General features: G+C 38.1%; 2 protein-coding genes across 5 annotated transcripts in view; one reads left to right on the top strand and one right to left on the bottom strand.

The window, feature by feature from the left end:
* The window catches only part of LOC108969910, a 198,385-nt gene extending 196,657 nt beyond the window's left edge, over positions 1-1,728 (top strand). Inside the window, exons 3-6 of the mRNA XM_018934907.1 lie at positions 925-1,006; positions 1,070-1,216; positions 1,275-1,445; positions 1,516-1,728. Of these exons, the coding sequence (XP_018790452.1) occupies positions 947-1,006; positions 1,070-1,216; positions 1,275-1,445; positions 1,516-1,659 (522 nt within the window). The 5' untranslated portion in view covers positions 925-946 and the 3' untranslated portion in view covers positions 1,660-1,728. The remainder of the gene's footprint in view (positions 1-924; positions 1,007-1,069; positions 1,217-1,274; positions 1,446-1,515) is intronic.
* LOC108969907 (proton-coupled folate transporter-like) overlaps positions 1-19,612 on the bottom strand; it is a 134,309-nt gene that overhangs the window by 93,991 nt on the left and 20,706 nt on the right. The window lies entirely within an intron of this gene.

Genomic DNA, 19,612 nt, shown 5'->3' with positions numbered 1-19,612 from the left:
ACTGCTGCTATTTCATGCTCGATATTCGAACGAAGTTCAACAATCGTCGCTGACTTGTTGGCATAGACCATAGACTTGACATAGCTACACAGAAATCATTGATATCGCAAACATAATTTCGACTCGCTGTTGATTCACATATCTTTCCATGATGAAATGGCAAACTTTACTGAACAGATATGTCGAATAGCGGGAAAAAATATGGCGTGGTTTGCTGTCCCAATCGGTCTACTGTTATAACGTAGCTAATGAAAAAAGCGTATGTATGTTGACAGTTTTCTTCGATTATGCATCGGTGCATACTGACTTTTGGTGAGTTTTTCCTCAAATTTTCAACTGATATCCTGTCGCAACCACTTATTCGCCTAATTTAGCTCTGTGTAACTTCTGTCTCCTCAGCAAACTTAAAACAACCGCTCCAGGGAAACCATTTTAAGTCAACTGAAGAAACGTGAATCGCTACACGCTTTGAAGGCTATTCGGGATATTTACTTGAACAACTGTTTCGAGTATTGAAAAAACGTTGGCACAAATGTAATGCGGTCAAGGGGGATAACATTTTGAAGAAAAAATTAAGATTTTTAAAATTATGAACAAAGTCTTGCTATTTTTTGCTTGTAGTAGTAAATACATACCATATTTAACGTTAATAATATTCCATGTTTTTCTTGATTACTGATATTGAATAAGTGTATTGAATTGAAAATAATATAAATAAAAAAAGTTCTAGTTTTTACCAATTTTCCATATCATTTCCATATCAGAAGTTGGAATCCAAACCAATCGCGTTCATTTTCAAAACAATGCATTTATTTAATAATTCAAAAATTTAGCTCAATTACACTAAATCAATCAGAGATAATTATATTATATTGTGCGTGTGCGACTGACTGCGTTTATTGACAAATTTTTCGTTCCACAAAGCATAATACACGATCACTTCAAAATGGACACGTTGCTGATACAACAGATTTTATTTATAAATTTGGCGCTTTTCGGATATGTGGTTGGTACATTTGCACTTTAGTTTTAAATATTTTTATATACATAAAGTTTTACGTTTTTTAAGCACCCGACAGTTATACCCACCAATCTGGAATGTGATTTTAATAGAGAAGTTTGCGATCCCTCCAATTGCCTGCTGCAGCAGGGACGTGGAAAATTTAAATACCTAACTGCAGTCTGTAACTTCATAAAGCCAGTGAAAGCTTTAATGGTATGGAAGGGCATATATATATGTTATAAATCGGTACTTATACTTCATTCTTTCACAGATAGATATTGAGTTATTGCGCCGCAACAAATTGGGTAATTACGAAAACCTGAATATGCGAACATCCGTAGATGTTTGTAAGTGGGAAATGGTTAATGGTGGCAATGTCGCTATTAATAATATCATGGCAATGAGCTTGCGCAGATTAAGCAGCATAAAGTGTCCACTACGGGTTCGTATGCCAGAACTAAGTTTTTACTTTTTTTTTTTTTGTTTACTATTAACTCATTTCAATTTACCAGGGTAACATGAATGTAACGCGTATGCCATTATGGCTTTTCATAGCGGAAGGTTTTCTTCCTGAAGCCGGATATAAAATGTTCGTTAGAACACACAACGGTGCTATGCCAGTATTACATTTGAATCTTTCCTTTAGTGTCGCTTAGGCGAAAAATTGAAAATGTAAATGAAAAACAGTTAATGTACCCCCTTAAATAAGGTGATTCATTTAAATATATATATGGAGATTAAATTTTCAAAGTTATTATTGCCTGAATAAAAAGAAGTCATTGGGTACCAAGTCAGGACTATACGGTGCATGGCTCGTCAAATCGGTGTTTTGAGTATTCAAAAATGTAGTTGTTTCAGTCAATGTGTGAGAGCTGGATCCAGTTGCTTCAAAAAAATACAACTATTTGCTTGAAAGTGTTTCGTACGCGAACAGCTTTTGTTGGATTCGGCTCATCTTGAAACGTCCATGCAGTCCGCTGATCTTTACTTTTGGGGGCATACGTGTAAATCCACGACGACTAATTGTTACGAGCCTTTTATTGAGCGATCGGTTGTATGGGATCCAACGTGAACAAAATTATTTTACAGTCAAATGTTCATGCAATATTAAATGTATGCTAGTTCTACTAGTGCCCATAGTTGCCTTAAATTATTTATTTTGCCGTGAAATTAATTTTTATCGATTTGGTTGTTTGACAGTTTTCTGCTATAGGGAACAACTGAAAGACAATTGATTTTTTTGATTCAAACCCGATCTACCGAAGCTTTTTCTTTTTCGTTTGAGCAGTTGAGAAAAAATATTCTGCACATCAAAAGAAAAGCATCTTCTCTAGGCAATACTCATCAACTCTTGCGTGATGTTTACCCGCCCGTGTACTGGCATGAAATGAGTTGAGAAACAAATGTGGTGTTAGGGAACATTTGTTGTGAACGAGCCTTAATTTTTTTTCTGTTTGGTTGGTATGTTAATTGTCAAACATTTTCAATAACCAATACAATTTCATTGTGTTGAAAAAAAATAGACATTTTGTACCGAAAACTGATAATTTGCGAAAAGCATTAATTTTCTGTTGCCGTTTGAAGAAAAGTGTTGCCGAGTCGCATCAAATACTTGCCAAGACATATGGTGATCACGCACTATCACAAGATGGTTTCAACAGTTCAGAGATAATGATTTTAATATGAGAAATGAAGAACGGGGAAGACCACCAAAAAAGTTTAAAGACGCTAAACTACAAGCAATATTGGATGTTGATGACACTTTGACTCAAAACCAAATGACATTCATATTAAATGTTGCACAATAAACAATTTTAGAAAGTTTGAAAACTAAGGGAAAAAGTATGTAAATTAGATGTCACATGAATTGAACGAAAGACAAATAGGAACCCGAAAAAACACTTGTGAAATTCTGCTTTGCAGACACGAGAGAAAATCAGTTTTGCATCGAATTGTCACTGGCGATCAAAAATGGATTTATTTTAAGAATATTAACGGAGAAAATCATAGACTAATCCGTGACAATATCGACTACAGAAACAATTCGATCCGGTAAGAAGGCAATGCCCTCTGTTCGGTGGATCAGAAAGGTGTGGTATATCAGGAGCTTCTGAACCTGGTGAAACTGTAAATACTAATCGCTACAGACATTAAACTGTCAATTTGAACCATGTACCATCGAATAACGACCAATGTCGTTGACCAGAAGACACTTCAAAGTAATTTTGTTACACGACAGCGCAACTGGACACAGAACAAAATCGGTTCAGGATACAGTACTTGGTTGGGAGCTGTTACCCGCCGTATACTCTAGACTTGACCCTTTGAGATAACTATTTGGTTTAATCGCTGGAACACATTTTGGCTGAGTAGCACTTCCATTCCTACGCAAGATTCGAAATTATTAAAATTTACTACCGAAATTTCGAGTCAGTGGCCTCAACTTTAAGAAGCGCTACGTCCCGTTTATGGTCGCCATAAACGTCTTGTTAGATCAACAATGAGCGTTTAATGGAAACATTTGAATCTACAGGTACATTACAAAATGTTGCCGTGCCAGTGAGACAAAGAAGTGCTCGTAAAGTCGAGAATATTGCTGCCGCTAGCACATCAATTGATGAAGAGCCAAATCAGTCTCAGACACGTCGCAGCTCTGTGACGAATTTTGCAAAAAAATCTTGGCCCATATTCTTACAAGATCAAATTGATGAAAGAACTAAAGCCGCTTGACCACCAAAATCGTCGTGTCCGAATTACAGTTTGATGCGGATTATGAGCCGGCGGCGCCATTGGGAGGTTCTTCTTCCGTGATGATCGAAACCACCACGTTACTGTGAATGAGAATCGCTACCGCTCAATGATAACCGAATATTTTTGGCCCGAATTGAATGATATGGACTTGGACAATTGTGGTTACACCACAAGCCACACACCGAATGTCACAATCGGTTTCTTGAAAACCAAGTTTGGTCAACGTATTATCTCACGAAATGGTCTAGTTTATTATCCGCCTTGGTTGTGAGATCTCCCGCATTAGACTATTTCGTGTGGAGCTACGTCAAGTCTATGGCCTATGCCAACAAGCCAGCGTCGATTAATGAACTTCCTACGAATATCGAATGTGAAATTGCAGAATAATTTCATTGATATTCAAAAGCATTTTTGTTTTATTTAAAAAAGCAGCTTTTATTGAAGTTATTTCAATGGTGGAATTGGTAGGAATGAAAGGGTTGACCAGTCTAGAATCTGGATGTATTCTATAGACATTTTTTCGGTCATAACTTAAGAATTTCTTGAACCGATATTCTATGAAAAATTAAAAAAAAAACGAAGAACGTGCATACTAGTAGGCCTTATGTAGTTCACTATCCCGTTTCTGTGTATTTCAGATATTTTGAGTTACTTTTATGTAGAACCTACTGGAAGATGATTCCGAATATATAATATATTTTGAATCAAAATCTTACTATAAAAAACTCTCCCTACATTCAAGAAACACTTATTTAAGAAAGTCTTAAGGAGAGAGAAATTTATTCTATTTTCCTTACATCCAAACAAATGATCAAAATTAGTACTTATATGAGAGCCTCAGCTTGACCTTATCACATAAATATACTCAATAATCAATGCCTCAATGAACTCAGTGCTCTCCTTTCATATTTGTATGCAACAAATAAGTATAAGTATTATTACTGAATTTATTTTCGCCTACTTCAACTTCCTCTTCTCCAAAAATAAATCATGGAATGGAAAGAAATGCAACCATGCATGCAAAACACACATACATATAATATAATACATATGTATGTATGTGTATAACTATGACACCTGGTAGTAACTAGAGTGTCTAATAATAAAGCCATAATCGATAGAGTAGCTCAACAACCTAACAACAACAACGCCGAATGATGAACAACTCGGAAAATCGTCGCTTCAATTGCAACAACACAGTCGCTAAGTACACATACTTAGTACGAAAGAACTCTCTCTCTCTCTCACACACTCACGCTTGGCTCTTCTATCGCCCGTACCACTAAGTCCTTAAGCTGCTTTGGAGCTTTTGTTAAATCACCCTAATTAATTACCAACTCATTTGACAGCGATTTGAATGAGCAATAAATAATAAAATGATTCTATAAATCATCTTCATTCGCCAAGCTATGACGTCGTAGTAAATGCGTCTAAGGCCAAATTGGTGGAAACCAAAGCCGAAGTTGACGTTGTAGCTGTAGCTGAAGCGTTTGCGCAAAATATTGGCGCGCCGTGGCTGCTGACTCTGTGGCCTAGCCAAAGCGGTGCGGCGGCATATGAGAAAGTGTCGGGTGCAGCATGTGTGTGTGTGTATGTGCGCTTGGCTTTGGATATTTGCAAGTTGAAGCTTACAAGTGAGTATTGGCGCATATGAAAGGCATTTTATGACCGGCTCCTGATCTACCACCGCGCAGCTGTGCGAATAATCGCTTCTACATTAAGGCCGCACCACACCACACCAAATAGTCGAAAGTACAAGAAGGCCTGCGTACCAGGTCCATTTCACAAGCATATGTAGTACCGATACATGCATCACTGTTCTGTGTATGTGTGTGTTGTTGTGCATTTACATGCTCCAGAAAAGCCAATAGAAGATATTTTCACAATGCATTGCGCCGTTCAATATTTATAAGCCAAAGAGCCAAAGGCCGTTTAAGGTAAAAATAAATAGATACGAGCCCATACACAAGCAATTTTTCGATGTGTGGAAATGTACCTCTAGGAAAATCAAGCTCACTCCTCGAGTGCGCGAATTATCACCAAAGCCCTTTTTCAACAATCTGAGCGTTTCGGCAAAAAAAAATTTGATTCCGCACACGAAATTGAATGTAACTTCCCTGTTGAATACCATAAAACTCGCTGAATGCACTTCATGAACTTCAGAAAGACAAGCGTATACTAAACACTAATATTTATTTTGATGTGGCATTTGGCACAGATGTCACCGACAGTCATACAAACCAATATATTATTTAAATTAAAAAGTCTCACTATTTTTTGCCTACAGTAGTATTCCCACATAAAAATAACTAAGTCGTTTCAGCCATGTCCGTCTGTCCGTCTGTATAAACCAGAAATTGTCCCCTGGTTTTAGAGATATCTGCAATTTTGCTACACAAGTCGACCGATTTCGGACCACTATAATAGATAGCTGCCATACAAATTGGGAGATCAAAATCCAGATAAAGTAAAGGGTATAGTATATTACTCCCTTCTTCGAACAGCGCCAACGAATATTATCAAGTAATATTAAAAAAAAAGTTAATAATCATTGGATAGAGGCAATTTTGAACATTAGTTCAACGGTCCATAGTGCATGAAGATTTGATCATCGAAAAGTCTAGGTCGAGTTGCTCATATATTGACGAAATTTAGCGGTGACTGCAAAGGACAGAAAAAAAATACTATATATGAACCTGGTTTGGGATGGATCATCTACATATAGCGCTGACTTGAGTTTTTCTTCTACCTGTTGGTTAAGACTAAATTGCTTAGTACATGTTCTTGACTGCCTAAAAATGAGGAATGAGTGTTTCGGAAATTAGTTTACACGAAATCTAGGGAATAGTAAATCCATGGAAAATAAATAGCTTACTACCATGGATCCGGATCAGAGGTATCTATCGAAATGAGCTCGCCGATCTTTTGGCGAAAGAAGCTGCGGCAGGCAGTTCGATAGGACCAGGGCCGTTCTTAGCTGTGGACCCCACATTTTGGGAGAAAAGCAAAGGAAAAAAGGAAGGTCCAGTATAAAACTTTACAGGCAACAAGTGGCTGGATTTCGACAGATGAGAGTGTTTAAGACAGAATTCGATACATATCATTTCACGAAACTAATCGTCCTTTCCAAAAACAAATTAAAGCAGCTAGACAGGTTTTATACAGATCACTGCAGGCTACAGTGTCATCTACAGAGATTAAGGTACCGCTCCAAGGACAGGTATCGCTTCTGTGACCAGCACCAGTTCCTTTATTTTACAGACATATTGATAATCAGTTGATGTTGATGGCCGTCCTGGACGTCCAGAACACATACTCCTTTTATTGCCCTGCAATCGTAAGATGGAGTCAAGCTTTCGGGTAAATAAAACCATTAATCTACTTCTATTCGACTGAGTTATACGGAGTGTTGTGATAATAGAAGAAAGCATAATAGACCACAAGTTGCAGCGCATTCCTCATCTTTCAATCCATCTATTAAAGCTTTCCAGGATTTTCCAATAGGGTATACATAATAATATTTATAATACTTGGTTGAGGGCATGCGAGCTTGTCTATTTGTTTGGCTGGCATTTTTACCACTTTAACGAATTGATCTCAATGAAATTGCCTAACAAGACAAGCCAAACAACAACAGCAATGAGCCCAAACATACCTACAATTGTACAAGTGTAGCCCAGATAGTTGGCAATGCGGCATGCCAACGACCTAGTAAACGATATGTGGCGAAACGAGCAAACAACAACTACAAAACAACATACACTACAGCAACACCATGAACTTGCCGCGATGGATAGACAAGAACTCAAGCTGGTGAGCCATTCAATCGCTGCTCTCGTGATTTAACGCACCGGTCACAATCGCAGCAACAGCAGCAACATGTAGCGCACGCACACACACTTACGTGCTTAGACGCGTGCGTACCAATGTGCAGGCTGAGCGGTAGTAGATACCACGATATAGCCGAGTAACAGCAGCAGCGGCAACAATAATCAACAATTTGTTGTCGTTGGCTTCTTGGTTTGCATGCCACAAATTTTACACGTGCTCCAACTGCTGCTATGTGCTTTTGTAGTTATGTTGTAAGTATGTGGCAACATGGTTGTGCACACATACACTCATACGTGTGCGTATGCATTGATGGTAAATATGTGCGAAGAATGTTGCAGAGCTTTTCACTTTTCACAAAAAAGTTGCAGAAAGAAATTATGTTTTTGTTGTCTTCCTAGATCCGTCTAAGTATGGTTTAGTCAGCGCAATGTAGTGATGACACTTGTCATTGCTCAGATAATGCCGACATAAAGTATTTTTCACTTTAAAAGAGAAATCCACTATTTAAGGCCACATTCGGCGGAGAAACATCCGTAAGTAGAGATGAACTTTTCTTGAAAATATTGTCACTAATTTCTTACAGCGGTGAGTCATAGAAATACGCATAAATACATTTGTTTGTCGGAGTCCAGATGGTGTTTTCTTATTAAAAAAATATCCTTCTTTGGTATAAGTCACATTTTCTTCTAAGCGAGTGATAAAAGAATATAGCTAAAGTAACAAAGTGCAGCAACGTTCTTAACTTTTTTATGAATTTTGTTCAAAAAACAAAGAAAAAATGTTCACTAAGGTTACATGGATGCTAAATACCCTTCGCAAATACAAAAAATTACATTCAAAAACTTAATTTGGATTGTTCAGTTTGTATGGCACCTACATACATACTATAGCGCCTATATATATACAGCGGGAAAGCTCTATGAAAGGCTACTTAAACCCAAGCTCGAAGCGAACCCATCAACGATGTTGGAGAAGTCTCCCCTAAACAACATGGCTTTAGATCTGGCAGATCAACTCTAGGAGCTATAAAATGCGTCATTGAAAGTGTAGAAGCCGCACAGCGTAGATGGCATACATACAAAAGAATAGTGTTGCTGTCCACTTTAGATGTCCGGACATATTCAACCGTGGATATGATCAACACTCTCGAAAAAGTCATTAAAAGCGAAGACTATTTCATAGCAGAAGAGTAACAGAAAACTGCTGTACCAAACTAGAGAGCGATCACGACAGATAACGGATACGTCAGGAGCACCACAAGGATCCATACTATGTCCACACTTGTAGAACATCAGCTACAAGACCATACTAAAACTCAAAATTCCCGACAAATCAAACTAGCCGGCTACGCGGGCGGCATTTCAGCCGCAATTACAGCATGAGACACAGAAGAGACGCGAAGAAAGCTTAATCGGGCCATAAGACTTGAACCCACACTAATATTGAGGGTAAAAATACAGGACGCCGCAGGAAAGACAACAAAAATCACCTCCCAACTTAGCCGACATAACATAGGGGTCCCAACAAAGAAAGAAAAAGCTCCTACTGTCGACGATAATCAGCGTCCATCTATACGGAGCTGAGATCTGTGTAGCTAAGCTTAAAAAGGAAACCAGCGTAAGGTAGTTGCCATAGACACAGCCCTCAGAGTTGCATTAGCCTACCGAACAGTAGGTGATGTAATATTAGTTTTGTAGTAAGCGGTAACGCCCCAATTAACCTTCTGTTATACGAAAGGAAAAAGCTGTGAAACTAAAAATAACATCCGAAAATAACAAGAGCACAATAGAACAATAAAGAAAGATACAATAACAACATGACATTGAAGATAGGAGCAAGAGAGCCACGGCAGATGGACGGTGCGACTAATAAAATACCTAAATTTATGGACAAGCCGTAAATTCGGAAAAGTTTACTTTTACAAAACTGAACTGTTATCCGGTCACGGATAATAAAAAAAAGTACCTCTACAGAATGGAGAAAATCGAGAGCTGTCATGCCTATACAATGACGCGTCAGAAGACGACGTCGCACCACCGTACAAGATCTGGTTAGCCCAATAAATCGGGACAACTTAATTAGGGCCTTCGGATATTGTACCGTTGCCTTAGAGAATAATCTATGACAAATTTTGTGAAGATAGATATCTTGCCATATGAAAGTTTTTCAAGAACTCAATTCCGATCGTATAGCAGCTATATACAAAAGTCATCCGATATCGGCGGCTCTGACAATTGAGTAGCTTCCTGAGGAGGAAAGGACGACTGCAAAGTTTCAGATCGAACTGAGTGTATATACAGACTGATGGACGGACAGACAGACGAGTAAAGGTACTCGTATTGGTACAATTTTGAAACAACTGTGGGCGCAGCTTTATCTGTCTACTCACTACTACCACTATGGACGACTTTTCTTCACATCCATAACGACTATCGCTCTCTTCCACAATTTACTAAAAAAACCACGGATCCCGGTCTAACTTATACTTGTAACTATCGTAACTTGTTCATGGAATTAATAGCCTTAACACCGTTTACAAGCCGCAATGATAGGTAGACACCATCCCAAAGGCACTCACGCGGTGAGATTAAATATTTTAGAATATGCAACTTGTCAAAGTTGCCGACCGGAAGATGAGGTGTCTAGTCTTCGTCAGCCTAAGATTGAAGCAATTCAATACTAATAATATTAATTTTGAGAAATATTTTTTAAAGCGTTGCTATATATTAATAAACAGTTAAGCGACATCTCTCTTAGAGATTTTACAATAACATTTCCGTTATTCCGCAAACGGTAGATACGAGAATTGAAGATACTTTACCACACCTGAATGCTCACTGCACTTTTTTATAAACATCTTTCTCTTAATTCAATAAACACATTTTCTTTGTGAATCAGAGAAATTCATTTCGTCTGACTTACTTGAAAAATTGATCATCATAACGTTTTGCTGTTATGTTATTCTTAAAGAAATTAATCAAACATCATACGGTAAGGAGATTATTTGTGTGTTCGTTTGAGTAGCGCCACATGAAGCGCACAAGTCGAATAACAAAAAAAATGAAACCAAACCAAAAGCACATCAGCAATGCAAGTAATTGAAGATTAATTGATACCCAGCTGTGCACTTTGCAACGCAACGGTGTAATTCAAAAACAAGCAAACAGAAAAAATTGAAGAAATTGATAAAAAAAAAATGAAGAAATTACAGAAAAAAGTGAAAGAAAGAAATTTGAAATTTTGTTCAAGGTGGATCATACTAATGTAAATCCGCAAGTAAAGGAACTTCATATGTTAATAAAATATTTCTTTTTGAAAGGAAAAATACGGTTTAGGCAAAAACTTAGCTTGATGACGATTTTACGGATACTAGCCCAGAAGATTCAACCATCAAGGATTGGTATGGTAGATTAAGCAGATATCAGCTGAACATATGCATCATATCATTGACGAATATTTCAATATGAGAAGGTGGACAACGATGAGTTATTGATTCGGAGCAGTGTGCGGAAATGTTCAAGCAAAATGAACTCAAGTTTTTGCGTCGATAAGTATGTGTCAATGGATAAAACATGCCTCCTTCGAAAATTACGAAGGGTTTAAAATCATCGAAAAGCCCTTGCAGAAAAAAATAGTGTTTCATCAAGGCGATACACCGCGTCATAATTCAGTGGAAACCATGACAAAAAACATCAATTGGGCTTCGAGTTGCTTCCCATATTCTCCAGATCCGGCCCAAGATCACAAAATAATGCTCGTTGGGCAGAAATTTGAATTTGCGGAATCGATGCGAAATCGCAGAAACTGTGGCCTATTTTGAAGCAAAAGACAAATCGTAGTGTATAATATCATAAAAATGGTATAGAAAATTTGAAGGGTCGCTACAAAGGAAATGCTTTTAAGAAACCCCTCAAGAATTTAAGTTTTTAGAGTTAAAAAAAAAAACGTTTTTGGATAAATTTCAGAATAGAGTTACCACATATAGAAAAAAAATATTAGATCTAAACATAAACAAAAATTTTCAGTTTTTAGTTTTTAATTGGAAGACAGTAACTAAATAACTAAACTAAGTAAATTAACTAGTAAGCTCTTCCAGAGATCAGAATTGGACTATTATTCTTCACAAAAATAGTATTTTCGAGTATAAGTCAGCGAAGCGTTTTGTAGCCCCTACAAATTTGCTCAGGCGTTTATTTTTCTAATACTACAAGTTCGGTGCGATTTCTGAAAGTCTGATCGCCCATGTGTTTATGGCTTGATCTCGCAAACGAGTGACAATTAAGAATGACTTGTAGAGATATTTCCATCTCGTATTGTTTCATGCAGCTTCAGCTGCTGGCGCCTGCTAATATTTTGATGGACGTCGATCGTGCAATGAGCTGTTAGAACCCCCAAAACTAGAGAGATACTAGTTTTACTGAGGGCAAAGAACACACTGGATCTCTTACGATCGATCTTGGGAGCCGCCAGATTTTGTTTTGATCCAAAACCTTCGGTTCTTCATCATGACAGAATACTACAGAGCCCTACCGTGGAAATTTTACTACGAATTCTAATCTATCAAATTGCTACCAAATTTTTTGACATAGCAAGAAATAAAATAAAATTAATTTTATTCAATAGATTTGACTCGCCGAAACTTTTATTATTTTCGAAACTCAAAAAGGGATCCATAAAATCAAATTTGGTCAAGAAACTAAATACCATAAGAATGGAGGTGTATATACAAACAACAATTGAATAATGAATTTGGTTTGCTCGCACTAGGAAAAATGCTTTCTTAGTATGACATGGGGTCAAAATAGTCGTTGAGCAGATAAATAAATTCAGAAAACATAATATAAGCAGACCGAAATATGTTTAAAGATTAATGGTGCTTTTAAAGAAGACGTGAAGTAGCCAAATAGTAATTTTAGACATAAAATAGATATTTACCGATTTTTGCTCATATCAAGAAATTAAACATAGACGTTGGTTTTGGTATTTATTTGGAATTTAAACAGCACCACTAAGTCTAAAGAATAAATTTTAGGGAGAGGAAGGAAATGCTTTATTAGTTAAATCAAAGCCCTCATCTTCCACGAATAGAACTAATATGCTACGAAATTCAGAGCTCCAAACTGCATTCTTCTTCTTCCAAACTGCATTGTAATTGTAAAAATACCCACTTAAGGGACGGCTACTCCATTCGAAAATCATGTACTACTAGTACGGTACTTCTTTCCCATTAAATCTATAAACTGTCACGATTTCTTTCATGCTTTTATTGCGCGTGTCTCAATTTGGCAAACATTGCGCTCAATGCGATCTTACAAATTTTAGTACGCACAGCCACGAATGCGGCGAATTGGAATTCCTTACGAGAATACGACAACAAAAAGAAACATAAGTAAATACATAGTTTTTATCCGTAACAGACAGAAGCCATAAACCTTGCGCCAAATCAGTTGGGATCTATACGAGGGCGTTACCTTTAGCAGCCACTCAATAGTAGTTGCATTTTTGTGCGAAATAAAACAATAAATAAAAAAGCATAACAACAAACAAAACCTGCAGTCGCCTGGCAAAAGGGCGCTTCATAATTATGGTATTTAATCCATAACGCGCCTTAAATATACTAAAGTACGCAGAATAGAGTAGTTAAATTCAATGTTGTCACGGGTGAGACGGCTGCCACACACAGCAACACCAACAGTAACAACGGCAACGGCAATGGCAGAGTCAACGGCAGCAGCAATAACACTTCGCGCGGCTTGGCTGAATGCTGATTTCAATGCAAACACAACAATTTCTCAATAATCCGGCAAGTTGGCCGATATGCGCGCATGTTGATCAGTCATTTAATCCAACACCGTGACAAGCACACACACACATACACATTAATAATATACGTAGTACAAGTGTGCAACGGCGTGCCACACCCCACCAAGTTGCCGCCGCATGCGTCTTCCGCTCGGCATTTCGGTATTTGCCGCACGCAAAGTAAAAGCAAAGCGAAAAAAATATCGAAAAACAAAAAATACAACATTCAAATAAGAAGAATACAACAATAACGAGTAGAAGCTGAGACCGGCAAGTTAAGCGAGTGTTTGAATGCTCAAAAAGCGCTTACAGTAACATCCACCCATTTGCTGTAGTTATTTATCGAGCATTAATAAAAGATCAGCGTTTAGATAAATTCTCGAGCGCAGTTGTGGCGTGGCCATATGGGGACATCTACGAGTGCATACACGAAAACTTGTGTGTAGTGCACATGGTCGCACATGCAAACATACATACGAGGGCGGTTCGATTAGTATCTATATGGTAAAAGCGTCCGTTGGAGCCACCATAACAAGAGAAGAACTACCGAATTTTCAGCCAGAGCAAACTCGTTTTTTTACTTAGTCCGCACGTGGAACCATTTCTGAAAAAAAAAAAATCGATTCTTGTTTGTAGAAGGGCAGTAGTCTCGAAGAGCACTCGAGGCTGAATGTTTGGGTACGACTCTTCTCCTTCGATGGAGTATCTCAAACATCGAAGGAGAAGAGTCGTCGTTGGTTTAATGATGTCGCACATTCGTTTTTAAAAGAATGCAACTTGGTATTCCAAAAACATTTTGAATTACAAAAATTCACTATCTCGTAAGTTGAGAGCTCGCGAGCTAACAGTAATATCAGAGGACATATAAACTATTTTTGCCAATTTTGTTTGGTCCCGAAAAAACTTCAACGAGGGTTCGCGACCTGAGACAGGAATATCAGAGGAGCTTGGGGAAATAAACAGCATAAAATATAAAGTATGAGTAAATTATTTCCGCAACAAGCGTCAAATTTGATTGCTCCGGAAGAAAAATCAATCGAGAGTCCACTTCGTAGCAGTGTGCGACGCTATTTAAGCTGATTTCGAAGGAGTTTATGTGTGTTTTAGCCGAAGCATGTATCGACTGGCACCACACAGCTTGTTTTCAGGGATTCAGAAGTTAGGAAATTCAACGATTATCTGAAGAATGGCAAAATGGACGGAAGAATCAATACTGACCGTATTGAGCACGAGAAAGCTAATACTGTGATAGGTGCCGAGTTTGATTACTTCGAAAAAAAAACCTCAACCGTGAATCTACTTCGATGTTGAAGCTCAATTCAAAGGAGCTTCTATGTCATTTCATGATCGCCGAAGCACGGATCGACTGGCAAACACCAAAGACATTAAACCAGTCGAAAGAGTGGATTTTGCCCGGCGAAAACGCTCCGAAGAAGGCATCTGAGCCAGATAACTTTTTGTTTGGGATTCAGAAACTAGGATCTGCAACGATTATCTGAAGAAGGGCAAAACGGACCGAAGAATCTACTTTGATGAAATATTGGGTACCAGAAAGCTAACACTGTAAGGTGATGAAAAAACCTCAACCATGAGTCCAACAGGGACCTTAGAATAAACGAAAGACTGCTTCAGAGAAAACAGTTATTGTAATACCAATCGGACAACAATTTACTGGAAATCAGAAAGTGTTAAACTACCAGAAGAAGGACAAAACAGACGAAAGACATTGAACACGTCAAAATATTGGGCTGATTCGACGCCAAAGAAATATGTGATTCTCCACCATAACAATGCGCCGGTTTACACGTCCGTGGGCAAGTTCTTAAACTTCTGCTAATAACTGTTGTCCCATTCAACGTAGTCTACAAATTTGGACTTTTGCGGATTATTCGAATTTGAGGGATTTTCTTGCAGACAAACCTACTTTGTAGACTTCCAAAAATAGTAGTTTTAGAAAGGTTAAGAAAATTGAAACATCGCTACATGTATCAAGCTAAAACGGGACTTCTGGTCTGGTACAACAGCGCGCCAATCTTTCTTCCTCTTCGCTGTTTGGCGGCAATTGGAGATTCCAAGTGTAGACAGGTTCTTCTCCAGCTGTGGGACTATGTAAAGAAATAAACCGCATTTCTTCCAAAATTTTCGTTTTTCCAAATGCAAAGACAGCGCACTTATCGAACCACCATCATACGTGGTACATGCGCCACATCGAAAATATATGCTCGAATGCACTGGCAGCACGTGTTGCCAACACGACCACAGACGACAGCATAAAAATTGCAACAAAAACAACAAAACACACAGCATGGTGGTAGCGAAATCAATGCGCCGTGTCGCGCCGCGAGGAAACGCTCAGCCCCATACCACATTTGCGAATTGCGAAACTTGTCGTCTTCCTGTTCGGTTGAGGTTGGGTCGACGTCGAGCGTCCGTACGCGTTCGATTCGCTGTGGTGTGTGCGAAATTTACGATTTTTTAAGAAGTGTCAAAAGGATACTGTGTACCGCCAATATCCGCCACTTCATGTCACTGATACCAACCATAACCGAGACAACAGTCGGCCCCTCGGTGCCTTAGTCGACCCTGCGTTGCCTGTTGTAGCTACATATGTAGTTTATGTAGTTATAGTATTCCAATTGATTTCCACTGTCTGTTGTTGTACGGTCACTGATGAGATTATATGTGTTATAATGGTTGTTAGTGTTGCTGAAGTTGTTGTTGTAATGCTGGCGGTGGCGGTGTCGCCGTTGATAGTCAAGGCGATGACCAAGGCAAGGCGGATAAGCTGATGGCAATGGTGTTGCTTATGTTACAGCTACAGCCTTTAATTCCGAGTCAAGGTGATTGCTGATTATCAAGCTATGTCCATCTCGAGCGTCATTGGTGCTAAACAGGCTGGCCGCTCGGCCGTGGTCAACTTGTTCGAATCGCCTGTTAAACATATGTTTCATAGACACACACCCAACAACAACAACAGCGATATGCATATGTACATATGTCTATGCATGTTTACAATAGTCTGTACATATGCATGTATGTGTGCCTCCCAAAGCTGCGAGCTTGTATGTGTGTGCGCGCTGTGCGCATGCTTTGCTGCTTGTTGGATGTATCAATTGGAAATTGATATCAAATAAAAATGCTACATTATAGCTTAATATGAGTTTCGTTAGATTGAGAAATTTACGAGCTGCTTGTGGTAAGAAAAACTGTGAATAATGGCGGGAGGATGTACGCATAGAGGCGGAATTAATGAACGTGTGTGGCAGCAGCGGTGGTTCTCAGGTGGCTCAAAGGAATTTATAAAGCCGCTAGAGAATTACAAAAAAACAAAAAACAAAAAAAAACAAAAACCACGAAACAAAATAAACAAAATGTGTTAAAATAGAAACGAATAAATGTTGACTATTGAGCAACACCTTTTAAATGTAAGTGCAACACTCGCTGACAGTTGTGAAAACTGGAATTATAGAACAAGTTCTCTGTGAATAGTCACCGAGAGACGATCCGCGGCAGCTGATATGAAACATAAAATTTAAATTATATTAATTTCTGACAAGAAAATTATTCTCTTAAAATTCAGTCAGCTGTTCGGAGCGGGTCCGCAGCCTTAATGATTCGACTATAAACAAGTTGGCCGCTGAAAATTACGACGTTCGCTCTTCAGTTGTATATCGTTTGAAATTTTGTCAACGAAAGTTAGCGTAGCGGTACACAGTAACCCAAGTAATTAAGCTATTCTGTGTATAACACATCTGTTGTATCAGTAAGAGTCTCAAAACTACTATTAACATAGGTATTAAGCACAACGGTCTTACAGAGAAGACATAAGCTACATATCAGTTGGTGTTATACAAATCTGTTGATCTCAAAAATTAAGATAAACCAACTGAAATATGACGGGTGATCCAAATAGAGGTACTTTTTTCAATAGCCTTTTTTTTTTGGATCCTCACGTGTGGGTCGTTTCATGCTGTCATGATATTTTCGTTCGGTATTATTTCGTTTTTCTTCATAGAAAGCCTTACGCCTGAATAACGTTTACCAATCGTTCAACTTTTTTACGAAAATTTCAGCTCTGTAAAGAATGTGTTTCGTGTGCTTCGCTCAACTTATGGTAAAGATACTCGGATAAAATTGCGGCATTTGGAACGTAGGCGATATTTGGTTTGAACAAGACGGCGCCACTTCCCGTACATCACATTAATCAATGGATTTGTTGAGAGAAGACTTCGATGAGCAGATAATTCCACATTTTGGGTCAGTCGATTGGCGGCCAAGGTCATGTGATAATATACCGTTAGACTTTTTTTCTGTGCGGATATGTAAAGTTCAAAGTCGATACGGACAATCCCGCTTCGCTTCAGGTCTCGAAGCAAGACATCAAGCGTGTCATTCGCCAGTTAACGGTTGAAATGCTCGAACGAGTCATCAAAAATTCTACTCAATGGATGGACCAACTGAGACGTATCCGGGGCCAACATTTGAAAAAGATAATCTTCAAGAAATAAATCTCAAAGAATGTTCTTTTGAATGATAATAAACATTGTTTCCATTAAATTTGAAGTTTCTGTGTTTTTTTCTTTAAAAAGTAGGGAACCTGGAAATGGATCACTCTTTAAAATTAACTTTACTAAAAAATTTTCTATAGTTTCATTTTTATAAAGGTCAAAACTTCTCACAGAACTTTTGGCAGCACTAGGCTTAGAATGACGTAATCGTTGTACTTAAGAGATGTCATGTACTTTTGGTTAATACCAGAAAAATGCGAGTTTGTCAACAATTTCATTTGCATATTTGTGTGGGTATGTACATATGTAGGTAAGCAGATATTATAAAAAAAAGTGAATTATTTCTTTACATTGAAATTTTTCTATTTACACAAAAACCATTAGAAAACAACAACAAGGTCTCTTCAAGTGGTAAATGGTAACAAATGTGCCCAATTAATAAAGTGCACTAACAAGGGTGGTCCAACTGCGAATGTCAGGTAAGCAGGACCCTAGAGAGTTCACACATTCCACAAATGCACACATGCTTTCATGTAGTTACTCATACAAATATCAGCGCTAAGTACGGAGAAATTGTTTAAATGCGACGCTGTAAAAATAACAAAGCTCAAAAAAACGCAATGATAAATACGAAAACGCCGAGATAAACGAAAATATTTACAGGGATACACTTAATCCTAAATGATGTTTCATTCTAGCGCTGAAAATTATGGAGGCCAAAAAAACGCACTTCGCTTAATGAAGAAAAGGAAAACAAAAAGCAACAAACAACAAGTAACAAGTAACAAGTTTGGGCTGCATTACTACTTTTCGTCAAAATGCGCCGTAAGAAATGTTTGTAAAGTGATATGGCCATTTCCTTTCGCTATTTATAAACACACGTACGTGCACACATACCACTGCGTCGCATAGGTATTGTGTTTGAATTTTCGTTCTTGTTGCTGTATGTTGTTGTTGTTTTATCAATTCTTTAGACATTTCAATCTTTATTGATACGTTGAGGCAATTTTTTAAAGACGGAGATTAGTTTTCAAAGGCGTGTCTTCATTCTCCGCCGATTTGGTGAGTCATGTTAAAGCAGAAACAAAAACAAAAGCAGAAAAAAAAACAAAAAAAAAAAAACATCGATGATACGAATCTTGAATGGAAGCGTTAGGCAGAGTAAAAGCGAAGAGAAATAATGAAAATTGGTGACATAGGATGGCTTTACAAGTCCAAACACGCTCACCCACATGCACAAGCAATGTCTCTAATAAAACACAGAAAAAAAATTATAAAAAAAAACAAACACAATCAAACACACATGCGCACCTTTGTCGGCTTCGACGCACTGCACCCAACCGCGACATTGTCGTAAATTTGTGCCTTTCATTGCTTACACTTTGACAAAAGAAAGATGATAAAAAAAGAAAGTAAATTTTCCGTCAATTTTCCGCGGCGATACGAGCGCGTACCCTTATTTGCTGTCACTACAACGCACAACAACAACAACAACAACAACACTAACAACAAAAGGTTTTGGAGTTTGGGCAACTCGTCGCTCGAAACGCTACTTAAACGCTACGGTGTTGAAGGCGTATCATTTTCAGCTGCGTTGTCTCTTATTCCTTATTGGTTTTTGGTTTCTATCTTTTATTGTTGTTGTTGTTGTAAGTAGTTGCAGTTGTACTTGCGCGTACGAAAGGTGTTCACCGCTTCGTTATGTATCCAGGTAAGT

Source organism: Bactrocera latifrons, unplaced genomic scaffold (genome assembly GCF_001853355.1).
Source record: "Bactrocera latifrons isolate USDA-ARS-PBARC rearing strain unplaced genomic scaffold, ASM185335v1 scaffold_27, whole genome shotgun sequence".
Taxonomy (NCBI): domain Eukaryota; kingdom Metazoa; phylum Arthropoda; class Insecta; order Diptera; family Tephritidae; genus Bactrocera; species Bactrocera latifrons.
This window is presented reverse-complemented; position numbering and strand designations above follow the sequence as displayed.